Source organism: Caenorhabditis elegans, chromosome II (genome assembly GCF_000002985.6).
Source record: "Caenorhabditis elegans chromosome II".
In the NCBI taxonomy this organism is placed as follows: domain Eukaryota; kingdom Metazoa; phylum Nematoda; class Chromadorea; order Rhabditida; family Rhabditidae; genus Caenorhabditis; species Caenorhabditis elegans.
In genome coordinates this window covers 9,902,774-9,921,063 of record NC_003280.10, presented here as the reverse complement: position 1 = coordinate 9,921,063, position 18,290 = coordinate 9,902,774, and the positions used below count along the sequence as shown (strand labels likewise).

Below are 18,290 nucleotides of genomic sequence, written 5' to 3'. Positions count from 1 at the left end.
TACAAAATTCGGGATTTTTTTTCACAGCGTCAATATAAAAATTTCTCATTCAATTTGTTCCTCGAATGGAAAGCATTTCAAATTGTCACGTATTCAAGCCACTTCTATTAACTTTTGAGTTGTCAGAAAACAATTGCTATACTTTCTGATATTTTTTTAAACTTTTAATATTTTCTATTCAAACAACATATGCAACTGCAACGTGAGATGCGGCAAATACATGTAAAATATTTTCCTTTGATTTTCGATCACTTTCTGATAAAAATGATAACCAAATGAACTTACCATAAAATTTCGTTAATATTTGTAATCTTTTCCGCAGATTTGAACTTCAATCGCATAAAATGCGTTTCATCATTTGAGATTATTCCCAACAAGAACATTTGATCAAAAAGCACAATTTTATCAAATTATTGAATTGTTTAGTGATATTTTTACGAGCCTCATACTTTAAAAGGATGGTTATGCTGTTGGAAAACTATTCAGTTAAGATTAATGTTTTTATCATTATTTTGTGTAATAATTGTGGCCGTTGGATGTTCCAGCAAAGATGGAAATGTCAAGTTGGAGTTTGTCCAAGCTGTGAGTAAAAGCAAAACAGTATAGGGTTTTGTAAAATAAAGTCCAAATCTCTAAATTGAAAATAATTTACCATGTGTTTTCTTGAAATTTTTTTCATAATAGTAATAAAAATTCAGATGTGGCGACATGGCGAACGTTCGGCTCTTGCTGACCTCTACCCAATCTACGAAAAGGACTGGGTATTTGGCGGTGGTGGGCTCGGCGAGCTAACTGGAAGAGGAATGGGAGAGATGAATAATTTGGGACGACTAATTCGTGAGCGTTATGTTAGGAAATTCAACTTTTTGGAACCAAAGTACGCATCAAAGGAGGTAAACGAATAATGAACATATGAGCTTTTCGAGTTTTCGAATTGTGTTTGTCGGAAAATCTAATCTGTGGCTGAGTTTATTATTCTAGCGGCCTTGCTGTAAACTACTTTCAAATTCTCTATAATAAAAATATGTCTTAAAGGCTACAGATTTATGAAAATATAACTTTTTTGAGAATCAAAAATGCCAGCGTTCAATGTCGCAGTCCTACTCAAATTTTCCATAAACAAATTGGCACTGACTACAGTCCTAAAAAACAGAAAGTAGGCGTTAGGCAGGCACGTAGGCATACAGGCAAACACAGATATATGCAACTAAATAGCCCGATACGTATCTTCAACCAGTAAACTGAATTAACATTTTCAGGTATATTTTAGATCAACCAATCTGAATAGAACTATAATTTCTGCAATGTCTCTATTGTATGGACTATTCCCACCAAGTTTATATGATATTCCGAGTGAGTTTACAAATATTAAATTTCAAATTTTCATTAAAAGTTGATTTATCACAGTTTTTCTTTTGAGAGAACCGCCGACTTTCTCTCTAAAAATATTTTAAAATTTCTTCAATTTAATCAGAAATTAGGGTTTCTAATTACTAGGCCCCGAACTTTAAACAAAAAAACATGAATTGGTGGTAGGCAGGCATTTAGGAAGGCACGGCTCATAAGAAACTGAAAGCCCAATATTTCAGATGTTGACTATCCATTCACCCCACTTAAATGGCTACCAGGACTTGCATTTGTTCCAGTACATGTTGATGGTTCAGATCAATGTGTGAGTTACAATTAACATTATTTTTCACAGATACTATATTTTAGGCTGCCAGTCAAAATTGCCCATGTCCAAGGTACGATTTTCTACAGCAACAAATGCTTACTCTGCCAGAAGTTCAACAGGCTTTTCAGCAGGTAAATTCTAGTCATTTCTAGTAATGACGCTTTTCTACATTTTCCATTAAAGGTTATTCTTTTGAACCGACAAATTGCTCCACTTTACAATGTAACAACTGGAGTTGACACGTTTTACGTCTACCCAGACACGTGGAAATGTCAAAGAGCCTACTTCAATAAAACAATGTACGATAAGCTTCCATGGTATAACGAGCAACTTTATTCCAAGGCTGAAATAACGTATGCACCAATTAAAGGTTTTTTGGAAGGAAGTTTTAGTAAGTATCACATATTTTGGGGCAAAGAAGATTTTAAAAATTTCTAGGTCAGCCGGCTGTCACTTCTAATGGGCTTGATGTCGCTTTTGAAATCCAACAAGTTCGCTCTGGAGTTATGATTAATGAGATTGTTTCTCGTGCCAGTGAGAAACTAAATTGTGTTGAGAGAGGGCAAAATTGTACAAGCTATTTGAATAAACTCAAGTTTTACGGATATTCCATTGTGAGTTTTTTCGAAAATTTATTTCATGTAGGTACGAAAATACCTACTTACCGTTCTTCAATTTTTAAATTTTTTTATACGTCTACGTAAACTATATAGTACCTATTTACCGAACACTAATTACCTAATTGTATTTTACTGCTTTAAACAAATAGAGCTCACAGATTTCTGGAGTATGCTCCTTTATTTTTTATTCAGTTTTCTACAAATTAATTGAACAAAAAAAAACAAAAATGGACAAAAAAATCCCATTTTACAGCACGACAACAACGTCTATGCTGTGTTGGTAGCCTTGGGAATCCCGCATATTTCCGCAACCGAAGATGGATGGCCTTCATATGCCGCTGCAATTTTCTTCGAGTTTTACAGAAATAGCCAGACGAATAAAAGATTGTTCAAAGTGAGAAAATTTGAACCATGTCTGCTGAAAAAATAATTTAGGTGCTGTATCGCCAGGATGCCAGTTCACAAATTACGGATGTGACTAGTCAAGTCCCAATGTGCCAAGGAGTTTCGATGTGTCCTTTATCAACTTTTCAGCATCTGGCAGATGTCTTAAAGCCCATTCCTGATATAAATACCGTAGGTTTATAATTTCCATTTCTGTCAAATTGTATTTTTTTTTTCAGGTGTGCAATATCACTTCCTAACAACAATCTTATACGTCTGTTCATATTTTTCTGGTTTTATCACTTCAATTGATCAATAAATAGAGCAATAAAATCAGCAATAAACTATTAAAAATCTACAACTATTAAATGTTTTTATTATTTGTCCGTTTAAAATTCCTGTATAAAACCATTACAAACTGTTCAGTTTTCACAACTATTCTAATATGTATGTGGCTATTCTCACCTTGTTTTTGCTTTCTACAACTATCACGGTAGTTTCTGCTGAAGGTGCGTTTGATTAACATTGTCTGAAAATTGCAGCTAATAGTTTTAAATAATGAAAACTGCAAGTTTAAAATAAGAATCTCTTCATGCATACCTGCCTATGTACCGTTTTTTTTTCAAGCAAAACTGATTGAACTGAATATTCTCAGAAGGCTTGAAGTAGGCGTAGATCGCTTTGAAAACATAAAGCAATTGGTATCTCCTCAGTTTACAGTAATATTATTCCAGGTTGTTGCCAATGGCCCTTTTCGCCATATACCAACAGCGCTAGTAAGCCTCCAATGGATTTTGAATGCTCCGAACCGCTTTCGGTTTTGTGCCAACTTTATGTGGTTGAACCGGATAAGGCTGCAGGTGTTGCAGGTTATCAATTAAATGACGAAAACTACGACATTGTATGTTTTCTCAAACCAAAGCTTCCAATTAGCAACGAGTACGAAGTCTTCAAATCTGATACTAAAATTTACTGTATTTTTTTCATACAAAGTTTGTGGAAAAAAAGAGCAAATTTGATTATTCAATTGAAATAACTTCCATTAAAACTTAGCTTTTTAGCAAAAATATGAATTTTCAGCTTCAAGTCGCACCCTCAAGACTCAACGCAACATTTATTTGTAACACAGAATCCAAACTTTGGCATTTGGAGAATGGCGTCAAAGAGTACGCATTGATCAAATGTGGAGAAAGAGCCGCCGATGGAACTTGGACGTTTCTCTAATTTTTTATAAAGTAGTCGTCAATAAAGTTGTATCTGCTATATTTGTGTGAAACTTATAGAAATGCGCTTATTTCGTTCTATTCTAATTTTGCCAGACGATGGCTAATTTTTGAAAAGGAAGTTGGAAAATAGTTTGGTTAGCGACTAGCATTTGGAACACACAACTCTCGCAAGAGTTTTTATTGTTGAAGACCATTTTGGGACTTCTTGCATCTAAAAGTGTAGCTAAAAAATTTTAAAAAATCTGCGTCAAAGATTTCTGAAATGTCACAATGAGCGCTTTTTTCAAAGCGTTTGTTCTTTTGGGAATCAAAATCCATAATAAAACAACATTCGAAAAATGTTTTGCACGACAAAATTAAATGCGTGACCTTGCCACGTTGATTTAAGACACGTGGCAAAGGTCTAATAGTTTTTATTGTTGTTCTTTATTTACAAAATATAAAAATCTAAGACTGCTCGAATGAAACAATTACATTATTGGAATCATTCTAGAAAGTTTGGACTTTCTCACTTGTTTTGAAAACGAATAAAGTTGACTAACTTGTTAGAATAACTTGGGAAAAAAATCAATCTGGCTTATACAGAAAACTGTTGAAACTGTTGCGTTGTACCAGACAAAACATCTCGGAGAAATAGAGAAAATGTGTATTTGGAATAATTTTTCAAAGATTTGATTTTTTTAGTTGAGAATTTCAGATTGGAAAAGAAACACTGAGTTTTTTAATCGTTTTATTATCAAGTAATAAACACCGATGTTAATGATCTTTTGATAATGTAAGCAAATCGAAACAATAAATAATTTATTACTGACTATAAATTTTATACCTTTTCGCGTTCGGTATAAAAACTCCTTTTTTAAAGTTTTTTTAAAATCAATTTAGTTGACAATGTTTCACCAGATTCTCTCCTCTGTGGTTCTTTTCTCTTCACTAGTTTTTATGACCAATGGACAATGTGAGTTGGAAAATCCTTCAAAAAACTATGAGGGTTTAAAACTAATGGTTTTGGCTAAAATAATTTTAAACGGAGTCTGTTTTTGAATTTAACTGTATATAAGCTTTTTTGGAATAACCGCTGAACACACATCTACTTCCTGCAATCAATATCAATTTCCAGCTTGCTGCGGCTACCCGGTTGACGCAATTAATGTATCTGTAATGAATGTGACTGCAGCAGCCTTCCAGTGTTCAGAGCCAATTTCCATAATGTGCCAAGTTACATCGTTTGCTTTTACTGCAACAGGCATTGCTGGATTTGATGGAAATGGTGGGCACAAGTTTGATATTGTAAGTTTCTTACTATGAAGGACACAAATAAGAAGTTTATATGACTTTTCTGGTTACCAAACGTCATCACTTATCACGCTTTGGCGGAAACATCAAATTTCATTTTTTCCATAAAAAACATTTTTTTGCGGAAAATTCAAGTTACAAATACATATATAAATGTTTTGCTGTTGCAAGTTGTATATTTCCTCCGAAAAAATGACGGAATATTTAAACATCAAATTTTGAAAGAACGACAAGAACTTTCTATTATTTTCCCGAGGACCCTATTTAACATACAACTTTTTTAGATCGAAGAAAACGAGTTCCAAATCGACGGTGCTCTCATCTGCAACACTAACTCTGAACAATGGCATTTGGAGAAATTTTCCAAGGAATACAAAATGTTCAGATGCGCATACAAACTGCCGAACGGAACATGGATAACTCCATAAAATTTTCCATCAAATTTATTTAGTAAAATTTGAATAAAACTTGAAGTATACTACATTTCAAACAAACATTGCTTTCTAGCAAACTTCCAACAATTAAATAGGTTGAGAAAATATATAAATGTTTTTAAAAAATAGTCAGACAGGTTAATAGGTATGTACGTAGGTACACGTACCTAGAAACACGGAAGCCCCATTTTCCAGTCCCCACTGCAAATTTGCAATTTATTCAAAAATTTCCGCAACGGGCCATGAATAGGTTGCCAGGGCAATTTGTCTACGAAATGTTCAGGATTTCCCTTTTTTATACTTTACTACTTTAGTTTTATTTCTTCCTTGAAATGACGTTGGTTCGAAATCTAGTTGTGATAAGTTTACTTATTCCAAAAATAATTGCATTTGATTGTTTCTGGCTCAGCAACCCAATATACAATAATGGACTGTGCTGCACACCACAAGCAGTTTCATATTTGGATAATAAGCATAGTCCAGTCTGGCGGATGTCGATTTCCAACATAAATTTGGTGGCCGATATTTATATCAATGACGCAATGGCTCAAGGTTTATGTCGATCATCTATAGGTACGTGGTTTGGATATTTTGAAGAAGTACAAGGTGGAACTAACTTTAAAATTATGTTCATATTCCGTGAGTGTCGGTAGAGGAACAGACAAAACCAATTTTGCGGGGAATGGGTACCATAATAGTCAAACTATAAGTCAAACTTACCTGTCGCACACTCTAATGAATCTAAAGAAAATTGTTAGTTTTATGGAAAACTTTTCAAATAGAATCTTCCAATATGTACAGACTATCCTATCAAAACTCAAAACCTACGAGAAATTGATTTTCGAGCGGAGACTCTACTTTTTTGAACAGTATTTTCCTCACATTTTTTTCGCAAATGTATCAATCTTCTTCCAATATTCAAAGTCATTTGCTGAATATTTATATTGAAAACAAATATATGTATGATCTCATATATACTATAGTCACATAATCCGCCGCTTTTGCACGGAAAGCTAAATTTATCTTACATGTTGCTAGGAAATCATTGGGTCCTGCAAGTTGATGAGCCGAAAAAAGCACATTTCATTCGTTTTTTTTTAAAATTTTTTATACTGACCTGACTTTTTTATTCATGAAAATTTTTTTAAACAATGAGAAACAATCTGATCTATACTATGTTTCTATCTTGCCTACACTTTGAAACTTTTTGCCAAAACACCACAACAAGCAATGATGATTGCGAAGCGTTGTCCCAAGATTTGGATAACAAAAACCCTGTGGAATGTTGCACCACGGAAGCATTTGACTTTTTGGATAAGAAGTACCCGAACTGGAGAAAGGTCAATAAATATGTTCGATCTCCGTATATTAACGAACTGAGATTCATGGGTTGCTGCAACAAGACTATTTCAACTTCTGCTATTCTCACAACTACACCACTGACAACGTCCTCTACAACTTTAGAAATTTATACTACAGACTCAGGTTAGTAGAATGTAGATTTACGATTGAAGTACAGCATATATATCGGTCGATAAAAAATAATGTTCAACGTTTAAGCTATGGAAAGTTATACCCTAAAAGTGGGTATTATAACTGCCAACCTTGGAGCATTATCTCAGAAGTTGCCTTTGAAGCGTATATTCCTCGCATACAGTGCGTACAAGTTCTATACGCCACCCCCTAAATTTGCTCCTATGGCCACGTGTGTACTTTTTAGAAAAATTTTGCTGATGCCATTCGATTCCAAATCCTAAAAAACCTAGGATCATGAATTTTCATGACCTTACCTCAAAAACTAAAGAAATGAGGTCAATAAATCGAAAAATTGGCCGTACAAGTTCTATACGCCACCCTCAATTTTTTGTTGATTTTTTCAAAACTTTCAAATTTAGAGAGACAGTTAAACAGCACATCAATAATTTCGAGTGAATATCAGTGCAGTGTAGCTTTTCCTACAACCACAGACAGTTTTGTCCCAATTCGTACTTCCGTGGAGCCCTAATGGCGCCGAAGGGCCTGAAACGTGGATCTCGGCTCCCACCTGAGATACAACATCAAAAATGTGGGGATATGTTCAAGACATGATGTCGGCCTCTAAGCATGCCAGTAGCCAAAAAGTGGCGGGATCTCACAGAAATGTTTTACTATCGAGACGAGGAACAGTCCAATTTAGACCAAAATTCACGAGAGATGTTGGAATAGTGTCTTGAACATATCCCCACATTTTTGATGTTGTATCTCAGGTGGGAGCCGAGATCCACGTTTCAGGCCCTTCGGCGCCATTAGGGCTCCACGGAAGTACGAATTGGGACAAAACTGTCTGTGGTTGTAGGAAAAGCTACACTGCACTGATATTCACTCGAAATTATTGATGTGCTGTTTAACTGTCTCTCTAAATTTGAAAGTTTTGAAAAAATCAACAAAAAATTGAGGGTGGCGTATAGAACTTGTACGGCCAATTTTTCGATTTATTGACCTCATTTCTTTAGTTTTTGAGGTAAGGTCATGAAAATTCATGATCCTAGGTTTTTTAGGATTTGGAATCGAATGGCATTAGCAGAATTTTTCTTAAAAGTACGCACGTGGCCACAGGAATACATTTTGGGGTGGCGTATAGAACTTGTACGCACTGTATTCTCACAAATCTAGTGGCTTAATTTCAACAGAGCAGCAGGCCTTGTCGAAAGACTAGTAGTTACAAGAAAAAGGTGTGACCTCATAGTCCCATGACTACCCGCATCTGCACAGAAATCCAAATATGTCTAACAAAATTCAGTTTCTGTGTAGAACGGACATGTTGCTAGGAAATCGGTAGAACCAAGCTTTTTATGAGCCGAAAAACACACTTTATATTTCTCATAGTGTTTCCACATACATACATCAGAATGATTTAAATTAGAATCTTGGGATCGGGAAATTCAGAAAATTGATAGGGGAGAAGAATGCTTTCTAACAGTCCTCTATACAACAGCAAAAAAATATCCAAGAAAAAATCAAAAGTGAAAAAACAGCAAAACTTATTGAACGACTTAGGAATAGTGCCCCTAGCGACCTAGCGTGCGCTTGCCAGCTTTTTAATACGTATCTATATTTTTGATGATTAAGACTGTCAAAAGTCAGATCATAGATCAATTTCTAGAAATGGTGGCCATGGTCATTGCCGAATAAAGGGCTAACATAGTTACAGTAAGATAAAAACTTGATCTTCTCAACATCGTTCGCGTCAGCACGGAGCAACTAAGTCTATCTATTAATATTCAGTTTCTATGAGACATTTGACATGTTGCTATGAAAGCATTGGAATCGAGAATTTCATATACCGATGAAAATCAATTCATTCCTTCTTGTTGTGTCGATTTAATTTTTGCATACATGAAAACGTAGTCTGACGATGAGAAACAAACTTGTCTACTCCGCTATACTTGTATCTTTCCTGCTATCCGAAACTGTTTGCCAATCACTTGGATTTTACCCTTGTAGCTCGTTGACTCGGGGTTTGGATTCAGAAAACTCGTCAGAATGTTGTACTAAAGATGCTTTTAATTATTTGTATTCGAAAGATTTATTTTGGCCAAATAGATCTAATGAAACTCGATCTTCATACATCTCCGAATTGAGATCAAAAGGATATTGTAGAATTAGCAGTTCAACTTTTTTGTTTTCTACAACAGAAGAACTGACTACAACGCTCACTATCTCGGAAACTTCTACTACAGATTTTGGTGGGTTGTGAAGAATTTCTGGTAGGATTGCGTTAGTGAATACGGCATCTCGCTATAGTATGGGCTATTTTTGTGGCAAAATCCTAACTTCCCCCAACTGGATCACCCTAACTATGTCTGGTTTATGTGATCATTTTATTATCTCTCATTACTCATCATTACTCAATCCTTCTCACCGGTGATCTCTATGTCATGTGCTATCTTCTTTTGATTGAATAAATATATATCTCTCAGGCGCATGAACCCCGCTAAGGCGCTAAAAGTCGGAAAATCTATTAAAATTCAGTTTCTATGAGACATTTGACATGTTTCTATGACAACATTGAAAACCAGAGTTTCATGAAGCAATATAAACACTTTTCTCGTCATTTCATTCTCATTTTTGCATCTATGAAATCTGAGTCTGAAAATGAAAAATAAATTTATCTGCCTTATTCTCTTATGTTCCCTGCTATCTGGAACGTTTTGCCAGGGGCAAAGATATCACTGTGGCCGAGCTTTTGGTGATTTGGATATCCAGAATACAAGCGAATGCTGTAACTCGGCAGCTTATGAATATTTGGAAACTAAGTATAGTCAATTGTGGTTTTCTTCGTCTGAAGAAAACCGAACCGCTTATTTTTACGAATTGAAATCTAACGGGTTTTGTGGTAATAACAGCTCAACTGCTTCCATTGCTACCACGGAAGAAGTTACCACAAGCTTGACAACTTTAGAGCCTTCCACTGCGGATTTGGGTGAGTTTTAGAACACAAACCGCATTTGTGTACGGCGTGATTAAAATATCACTAGCATCGATTGAAACATAGATCGGAGTCCACTACTCGCATCCAGAATTTCTTATAGCCCGCATGAGTATTCTCCGTGTCCCGGTATTCTTCGTGTGCGTTGCGAATGTTACCCTGCTTTTCAGATTTCATGGTGTTGGCTGCGAGTTATCTATGATTTTGCGTTTTGATTGACTTTGTTGATATAGAAAAATAGGCTCTCATGAAGATTCTTCTGAATTTTTTTATCCTGAATCCAGTCCCCCAGTTTTTGCATGTATGTATAAAAATTATATGATGATAACACAATCTCCCGTTAGCAATATGAAATTAGTTTACGACGCCACAGTTTACGAGCATTGAGTCAAAACCCATGACAAATCAAATCCAGTTACAGTAAGACTGAATAAAAATATGAAGCGTGATCTCAACATTGCCCGCCGTAGCGCAGAAAACCAATGACATCTATTAAAATTCAGTTTCTTTAAAGCTTTTGACATGTTGCTAAGAAAACATTGGAAACGAGAGTTTCATTGGCGCAAAGCTTCTCATTCCGTATATGTTTCATTGTTTCATACTTGTTTTCGCTTACATGAAGATTTAGTCAGGAGATGAGTAACACAGTTATCTACGTCATTTTCATATTTGTTCCCCTTTCCGGAGTGTTTTGTCAGTTTTCTAATTGCGACGCGTTGGGTTTTGGCTTGGATTCCCAAAACCCATCTGAATGTTGCACGTCGGAAGCTTTTGATTATTTGAATAGAAACTATAAATGGAAGTACACACTTAATGAAACACGATCATTGTATATTGCTGAACTGAGATCTCTCAGGACTTTGTGAAAACAGCAGTACTTTTCTCTCTACAACAGAAAAACTGACGACAAGTTTCACAACTACAGAAACCTCTATTACAGACTTGGGTGAGTTTCATCGAATTCATGATCTAGCCGGAATCTGTGCCAATTTATTTTTTATATATCTGTTACAGTTTTTGGCGAGAAAATGCCTCGAATAGATTCGAGTAGTGTAGACATACTGAAAACAGGCATTCTCACCCTGTCGTTATGTAATATGAAAAAAGTTGACATGTTGCTAGGAACAAATAGGAAACGGGAACTTTTTATACCAAAAGAAACACATTTCACACTTTTACTTCCAATTTATTTTCACACCCACCAGAGCTCAGTCTGAACATGAGAAACACTTGTATCTACCATATATTTATATTCTTTTTGATATCCAAAACTTTTACATCTTCTACAGATTTTAGTAAGTGCTGAAAAACAATTATATTGTTCTATAAAGAATGTGTTTGTACTAAGCAAAGACTGCATTGAGGTGCCGGTTTTACAGGGGTGTTCAAAGCAAAACTGAAAAATATTAATCAACTTTCGTAAAACTAGCAATTTTACACTTTTCAACAATAATTCCATTGAAATTTATGGTCCTTGAGGAGTGCTACACGAAATGTATCACCGAAGCGCGTACATAATATGGTAGTTTTCTCACTAGATCTAGCTAAAGAGCGTTTCGATTGTTTTGCAAGAAAAATATCCGGCGAGCAAGCGTTTCCTGGCAACATCCTAAATCGTAGTTTCTGCAACGATCATGAGATCTGCAATTGTTTTCAATTGCTCCGTAGTTTTTTTGATACATGAGATCACATGTGCTCCGAAACATCCTTAAATAGAAATTTAGTTTTTTACGATTCGTTGCTACGAGAAACTGAAACAATAAGTCAAATGACACATAAAAGCAAAAAAATAACCTCAAATGTTCATTTGCCTAGAGCATGCAACTTTCCGTTCTTCTTTGTATATTTCTGACTTTATTAACAAGAACATCGTTATGTCAAACAGTGGACTGCAACTGGCTCGCTCTACCTAATTATTTGATGAACTATAATAAAGAATGTTGCACCTCTGAATCAGTGACATATTTAAACACAAAATATGGGCAAGATTGGAAAAAGGCATGGTTGGACCGAGTTAATTATGTAACCGAACTGAAGTCAAACGGAATTTGTGGGGTTCTTGCATTTAAAACTACAACAATTGAGACTAGCACCAAGTTTATTCCGATAGTTAGAATAGGTTTGTTTAAAAATTATACCGGGTCCAAAACAAAGTAAACGTGAACGTTTTTTGTAAATTCGCGACTTGCCTGCAAAAAATAATTTTTGAGCTGCAGCGAGGCGTCGTTTCTTATGGAATTCTGGGATAAAAGTTTAGGTTTTGCTCACAGTTTTTTGTAACATTTGACTTTTTTTTCTTTCAATTTTTCAAAAACACTTATTATGAACAGTTTCCGTAGTCAACTAGATATCCAACCACAAAAATCCATCCGCGGTTCCGTCATCGAATGGGGTAAGGTCATGTAAGGGCTCCTCTAAATATGACAGCCAACATGACAATTTTCTTGTGTACAAATAATGAGCTATGGTTAAATTTTTTTTGGTAAATGGGATTTTAACAAGTTTCATTTTAAAACTGACCAAAAATTTAAAATTTTCAGACTCCACAACTGCTGAAACCACGAGTGTACCTACAACAACAACATCTATTCAATGTGGAGTATTGGCAAACACATCATGCTGTAATCTCAAAGTGACTGAATGCTTGTCGAAACAATATGAGGATTGGCGAAATGTCACTTTAATTAAAGGATATGAACGAGAACTGGAGAAATGTGATTGCGTATTGACATCAAGCAGTACTGAAACGGGTACAGTTAAATTTTTAGACCGCGAGTTTTTTAGAGTGTTTAGTAGTGCCGGTTTAATCCTTGTTGAAATCATGGTGCTCAATTGAAGAATTGTTTTGAAGACTAGAAGAAATGTTATTAATAACAGTTCCAGCTGTTTCTAAACAAAAACAACAATTTCCCATTCCTCGCCAATTTATTAAATCTAGGACTGGACATTTTGAGAGTACTTTGAAAAGTTTGAAAAATCCAAATTCGGAAGTCAAATTCTATTTAAGCACACATCTCGGTCGGTTCCTTTCTACGTTAACGGTCTCAGGTTTGGTGCATCCATCAGGAAAACAAATTTATATAAAAATGCAAAATTGTCATTAATCATGTTTTTTTAGAAATCGCTTCAACCACTTCCTTGCCAACAACAACATCTCCAAGTTTGAACTGTTATTGGCTCTCCGAACCATCTAATTTTTCCGAGTGGATAGATGGAAAACAAACAAACTTAAGATATAATGGGGGATGCTGCTCTGAAACTTCAATTCAAGTTTTGAATAGCAGTGATAGTACTAGGTGGATTCTTACCACATCCGATTCTTGGAACAAGGCAAACGCTTTGATAAACCTGCTATATTGTACTCCGAATGCCTGCCCCCAGCAGTCTATGCTTTGGACTAACTGCTCAAGTAAGTTTCGGATCAACATATTCAAATTTTTATTGAACTATAGATTTATCAACAACCACTTCAAGTTCTACCATGTTATCTTCTACAACATTGCTTACAACAGAGACGGAAACACGTGAATCATCATCTACTGGCTCAACTCAAACGACAACTCCATCTACAGAACCATCTACTACAATCACAACTCCAATGGAGCAAAGTTCTACAGTTTCATCGGTCCAGAAAACTAGAACATGTAGGTGACTGGAAATGTTAAGAATGTCTGAAGCAGTAATTGACGGTTCTTAGAAACTTTTTTTTTTAATTTTTTGTTTCAGCTGAAGACAAACCCAGTAGCTCAACAACAGTGCCCACATCTGCATCGACATCTGAATCATCTACGTCCTCTCCAATGGCTGAGACGTCCAGCTCTTCTACCACGTCTCAATCATCTCCGGCATCAACATCCACTGTTCCAGAGAGTTCTACAGTCGGCAGCACTCCCACGACAGGATTGACAACTCTTTCCACAAATGAGCAGAGTACTTCGACATCATCAGGAGGACATTCAACCTCCACTTTTGGCACAACATCTGAGACTCCTGAGACATCAACGGATTTTACAGCAACCTCAACATCTTCTAGCTCAGATTCAAGTACACGTTCGTATAGAAATTATGTGAAAAAATTCCATAGAACCCAAAGTTTCAGAATCATCCAATGCCCAAACTTCGACTATTGAGAACGGTTCTACTGTAAGTTATTACATTAATTAGTTTTTGACATAGGCGTCACTAAAGTTAACTGAAACAATTTTTTACTTTGCAGACAACTAATTTCACGTCAGCTCCAAGTACTAGCTCAACACCAGCGACTCCAACGACCACCTACAACTGGCCAACTGGAGGAACTACGTGGATGCTCCCATCTGGAGAAATTGTACAAGCTCACAAAACTTTTTTTTCTAGTTTCAATTATTTTCAGGTTCTCTCGGAATCTCTAATTGCGTATCCAAACTGTACCACAGTTCTTATGCAATTGATCTACAATCCAAGAACCAAAGAAACTAGAACAGAAATAACAAGCGATGCAGAAGGATGTGTAAGTTAGCTTGGTTGATTTGCAAAAGTTCAAATCTCAAACATCGTATTCAGAAGAAAACATCTTCGACACCAACGCCCTCATCAACTTCGGTGCACTCAACAACTGCAACTCCTTCTACTACCCCAGGAACCACAACCTATAACTGGCCAACTGGCGGAACTACTCGGATGCTTCCATCAGGAGAAATTGTAGGTTTCGATTTACATCTCTATGCTCAGGTTAGAAAAAAATTGCAGATTCTTTCCGAGTCTTTGATAGCCTATCCTAACTGTACTACAGTTCTTATGCAATTGATCTACAATCCAAGTACAAAAGAAACTAGGACAGAGACTACAACTGATGCCGATGGATGTGTAAGTCATCTTACTCTAAGAACGAGTCTGAATTAACAAGTTGGTGTTCAGAAGAAGACGTCTTCTACTTCATCTTCTACGCCCTCGTTAAAACATTCAACAACTCCGACTCCTACCCCAGGAACCACGACCTACAACTGGCCCACTGGCGGAACTACTCGGATGCTTCCATCTGGAGAAATTGTGAGTTTCAATATTTTATTTTACTGCTTTAAGAAAAGTCCAATGTTTTCAGATTCTGTCGGAGTCTCTAATAGCTTATCCAAATTGTACGACGGTTCTCATGCAACTCATCTACACTCCAAGCACCAATAAAACCAGGACAGAGACCACTACGGATACAGAAGGATGTGTATGTGATAATCCTGGAAAAGATATTCAAAAGCACAAAACTTGTTTCAGAAGAAAACGTCTACGATCTCTTCATCTTCGTCAAAGTTTTCAATAACTCCAACACCTACTCCTTCTTCCGGCACCACCACTTACAATTGGCCAACTGGTGGAACGACGAGGACGCTTCCATCTGGAGAAATTGTAGGGCTCGACACTAAACCTCTCACGTTATAGAAAAGTTTTTACAGATTCTTTCGGAGTCTCTCATAGCCTTCCAAAACTGTACGACAGTTCTTATGCAATTGATCTACAATCCGAGTACTAATAAAACCCGAACAGAGACTACAACTGATGCAGAAGGATGTGTACGTGGATCAATTCCTTCACAGTTGTATCAAAAATAGTGAATTCAGAAAAAAACGTCCTCCACCTCAAAAATCTCCACAACTCCAACATCACCCACTTCTTCAAAACCAACTCCTACATCTACTTCCATGACTACAACCTACAACTGGCCAACTGGTGGAACTACTCGTACGCTTCCATCTGGAGAAATTGTATGTTGTAGTATACCGAAACCCTAAACTTACAGCGAATATTTTTCAGATTTTATCAGAGTCATTGATTGCTTATAAAAACTGCACAACAGTTCTTATGCAGTTGATCTACAATCCTAGTACCAATAAAACTAGAACAGAGACCACAACCGATGCTCAAGGATGTGTAAGTTATATATGTTTATTGAACAGCAATCTGCGAAATTCGAGTAACATTGTGTAAAAATATTGGATGAAATACAGTTTATTTTCGTCTTACTATCAGAGATGTACATACCTCATGAAAACATTTTCAATTTCAGAAGGCAACTTCATCGACTTCATTAAAGCCCACATCTCCTTCATCTTCAACTGCTTCTCCTCCAACTACCACTTACAACTGGCCAACTGGGGGAACTACTAGAACTCTCCCATCTGGTGAAATTGTGAGCAATCAATAAGTTTGCAAACTTAATCATTAAAAAAGTTCAGATTCTATCTGAGTCACTAATTGCCTACAAAAACTGTACCACAGTTTTGATGCAATTAATCTACAACCCATCAACTAACAAGACTAGAACGGAAACTACCACTGACGCGCAGGGATGTGTAAGTGAATTAAATAAATTTTTTGTTTCAAAGATATATCACAATACCGAGTTCAGAAGGCAACAATCACAACACCAACCCCAATAACAACAACATACAATTGGCCAACAGGTGGGACAACCAGGACTCTTCCGTCTGGAGAAATTGTAAAAAAAATCTTTTATGCAATCATTTCTATCAATTATTGTTAGATCCTCTCCGAATCGCTGATTGCTTACAAAAACTGCACTACCGTTCTAATGCAATTGATCTACAACCCAAGCACAAATAAGACTAGGACTGAAACCACCAGTGACGCTCAAGGATGTGTATGATTCTTCCCATTTTGAAATCAGCCTAGATACAATTTCTAATTTCAGAAAGCAACCTCAACTACACAAACACCAACCACATTCAACTGGCCAACTGGAGGAACCACTCGAACACTGCCATCTGGAGAAATTGTAAGTGTGGTTTCTCTGATCCATATTTGGAAGTATACATGTTTCAGATTCTGTCGGAATCCTTGATTGCGTATAAGAATTGTACAACTGTGCTAATGCAATTGATCTACAACCCTAGCAAAAACACGACTCGAACTGAAACAACAAGTGATGCGGAAGGATGTGTAAGTTTACCAAATGATTAGAAACTTCAATCATAACACCTGAAAATGTAGCTCGACTGAACATAAATTTTTTCTTGACTTTAGAAATTCACTGCTACGAGAGTATTTTTTTTTATTAACTCCCTGTTTCAACTACTAGTTGATGAATATTTTATATTTTAACTAAACCATTATCAAAATTTTTTCAGAAAGCCACTTCCAGTGGAACGACATCAACAATGTCTCCCGGAACAACAGGAGGAACCACTGTAAGTTAATAAGATAAATTCGGAAAATAAACTTCATGAACGAAATAAATTGAAATGAAACAACATTATCCAATTCATGATCTGTATAGGTTTCGAGAACAACTAACTCAAACAATCCAATCGATTCATCCACTCTCGAAACCACAACTTTCGCCTGGCCAACTGGTGGAACTACTCGGATGCTTCCCTCTGGAGAAATTGTAGTTTTCAAGCAAATGACAGTTTCGAAATATTTCAGTTTTTAGATCATATCCGAATCCTTGACTGCATTCCCGAATTGCACTACTGTTCTGAAACAATTGGTCTACAATCCAACAACCAATACGACTAGAACTGATACTATTTCCGATTCTGAAGGATGTGTATGTCTCAGATTTAGCATACATCTTTATAATAAGTATTATTCCAGAAAGCAACATCAACTGCCAAGCCAACAACTGTAATCTCATCCACTGCTACATGCTCCTCCCTCAACCTAAATCTCAACTCAACAACCCGCCCGACGTCGTCCGAGATTAAAGATTCCTATTCAGTTGGAGAAAAGATATATCACATTTGTGAAAAAGACTATTCATTTGAAATTGCTCTGCAGCCTCTGAAAATATATCAATGCTTGAATGGTGGAGCATGGTCAGGAACACCGGAAAAGTGTGTTGGTACGGTTTTGTTTTATTTCACAAAAAAAGAAAAAAAAATCATTTCAGCCACCGGCAAATCAGAGCTCTGAGACCATGTTGATGGGAAATTATATTTGAAAACTTTTGAATAAAGTTGTATAATTGTTTTTATTCTTTAACCTATTTATGAATGCTGTCCCGGAACTGGGATATAATTTCTAACTTGACACAATTATTCCACCTCTGTCTTCAAGGCGACCTACACCTACCTCGCGTCTAGGTCCAACAGAAACACTGTTGAATGAAATCCTCGAATTGCAACAATATAGGATGCTCAGGAGACTATAATTCAAAAAACCCAACCCAAATTAGCATAAGCTTCCCCAAATTGGAAC

At 36.2% G+C, this 18,290-nt stretch overlaps 4 protein-coding genes across 9 annotated transcripts; all 4 read left to right on the top strand.

Moving 5' to 3' along the window:
* Window positions 1–495: 495 nt before the first annotated feature.
* Window positions 496–2,939, top strand: pho-10 (Putative acid phosphatase 10; the record flags this gene model as incomplete). Its single annotated transcript, NM_063739.2, has 10 exons — window positions 496–582; window positions 699–893; window positions 1,260–1,353; window positions 1,590–1,672; window positions 1,717–1,806; window positions 1,859–2,066; window positions 2,114–2,289; window positions 2,549–2,689; window positions 2,731–2,871; window positions 2,919–2,939. The coding sequence occupies 10 exons, from the start codon at window positions 496–498 to the stop codon at window positions 2,937–2,939; spliced, it is 1,236 nt and encodes a 411-aa protein (NP_496140.2).
* A 120-nt stretch (window positions 2,940–3,059) lies between these two features.
* Window positions 3,060–3,944, top strand: C05C10.8 (C6 domain-containing protein). The gene is made up of 3 exons (NM_001136333.3): window positions 3,060–3,188; window positions 3,414–3,580; window positions 3,760–3,944. Exons 1-3 carry the CDS (start codon window positions 3,125–3,127, stop codon window positions 3,901–3,903), a joined length of 375 nt encoding a protein of 124 aa, NP_001129805.1. The 5' UTR covers window positions 3,060–3,124; the 3' UTR covers window positions 3,904–3,944.
* Window positions 3,945–4,786: 842 nt separating this feature from the next.
* Window positions 4,787–5,674, top strand: F26C11.4 (C6 domain-containing protein). The gene is made up of 3 exons (NM_001026944.4): window positions 4,787–4,860; window positions 5,023–5,192; window positions 5,483–5,674. The coding sequence occupies exons 1-3, from the start codon at window positions 4,794–4,796 to the stop codon at window positions 5,624–5,626; spliced, it is 381 nt and encodes a 126-aa protein (NP_001022115.1). The 5' UTR covers window positions 4,787–4,793; the 3' UTR covers window positions 5,627–5,674.
* A 290-nt stretch (window positions 5,675–5,964) lies between these two features.
* Window positions 5,965–18,007, top strand: F26C11.3 (uncharacterized protein; the record flags this gene model as incomplete). Of its 6 annotated transcripts, none has more annotated exons than NM_001377840.1 (27): window positions 5,965–6,205; window positions 12,641–12,850; window positions 13,219–13,509; window positions 13,553–13,744; window positions 13,827–14,150; window positions 14,200–14,243; window positions 14,317–14,427; window positions 14,473–14,589; window positions 14,643–14,780; window positions 14,829–14,945; window positions 14,997–15,128; window positions 15,181–15,297; window positions 15,348–15,479; window positions 15,527–15,643; window positions 15,692–15,835; window positions 15,885–16,001; window positions 16,138–16,260; window positions 16,307–16,423; window positions 16,480–16,569; window positions 16,615–16,731; window positions 16,783–16,866; window positions 16,914–17,030; window positions 17,219–17,278; window positions 17,368–17,478; window positions 17,524–17,640; window positions 17,688–17,934; window positions 17,983–18,005. In NM_001377840.1, the coding sequence occupies 27 exons, from the start codon at window positions 5,965–5,967 to the stop codon at window positions 18,003–18,005; spliced, it is 3,750 nt and encodes a 1,249-aa protein (NP_001364659.1). The 6 variants fall into 6 exon arrangements, 5 of the variants coding, with proteins under 5 accessions (NP_001364659.1, NP_001364660.1, NP_001364661.1 ...); NM_001377841.1 differs by lacking the exon at window positions 5,965–6,205 and adding an exon at window positions 6,784–7,117; NM_001377842.1 differs by lacking the exon at window positions 5,965–6,205 and adding an exon at window positions 9,027–9,357.
* Window positions 18,008–18,290: the final 283 nt, after the last annotated feature.

Bases quoted from the DNA above. Each gene is read 5' to 3' on its own strand.
- C05C10.8 (NM_001136333.3), top strand. From the start codon at position 3,125: ATGTATGTGGCTATTCTCACCTTGTTTTTGCTTTCTACAACTATCACG. The intron at 3,189-3,413 runs GTGCGTTTGATT...ATATTATTCCAG, and splicing joins CACGGTAGTTTCTGCTGAAG to GTTGTTGCCAATGGCCCTTT. The intron at 3,581-3,759 runs GTATGTTTTCTC...ATGAATTTTCAG, and splicing joins ATGACGAAAACTACGACATT to CTTCAAGTCGCACCCTCAAG.
- F26C11.4 (NM_001026944.4), top strand. From the start codon at position 4,794: ATGTTTCACCAGATTCTCTCCTCTGTGGTTCTTTTCTCTTCACTAGTT. The intron at 4,861-5,022 runs GTGAGTTGGAAA...ATCAATTTCCAG, and splicing joins TTTTATGACCAATGGACAAT to CTTGCTGCGGCTACCCGGTT. The intron at 5,193-5,482 runs GTAAGTTTCTTA...CAACTTTTTTAG, and splicing joins GTGGGCACAAGTTTGATATT to ATCGAAGAAAACGAGTTCCA.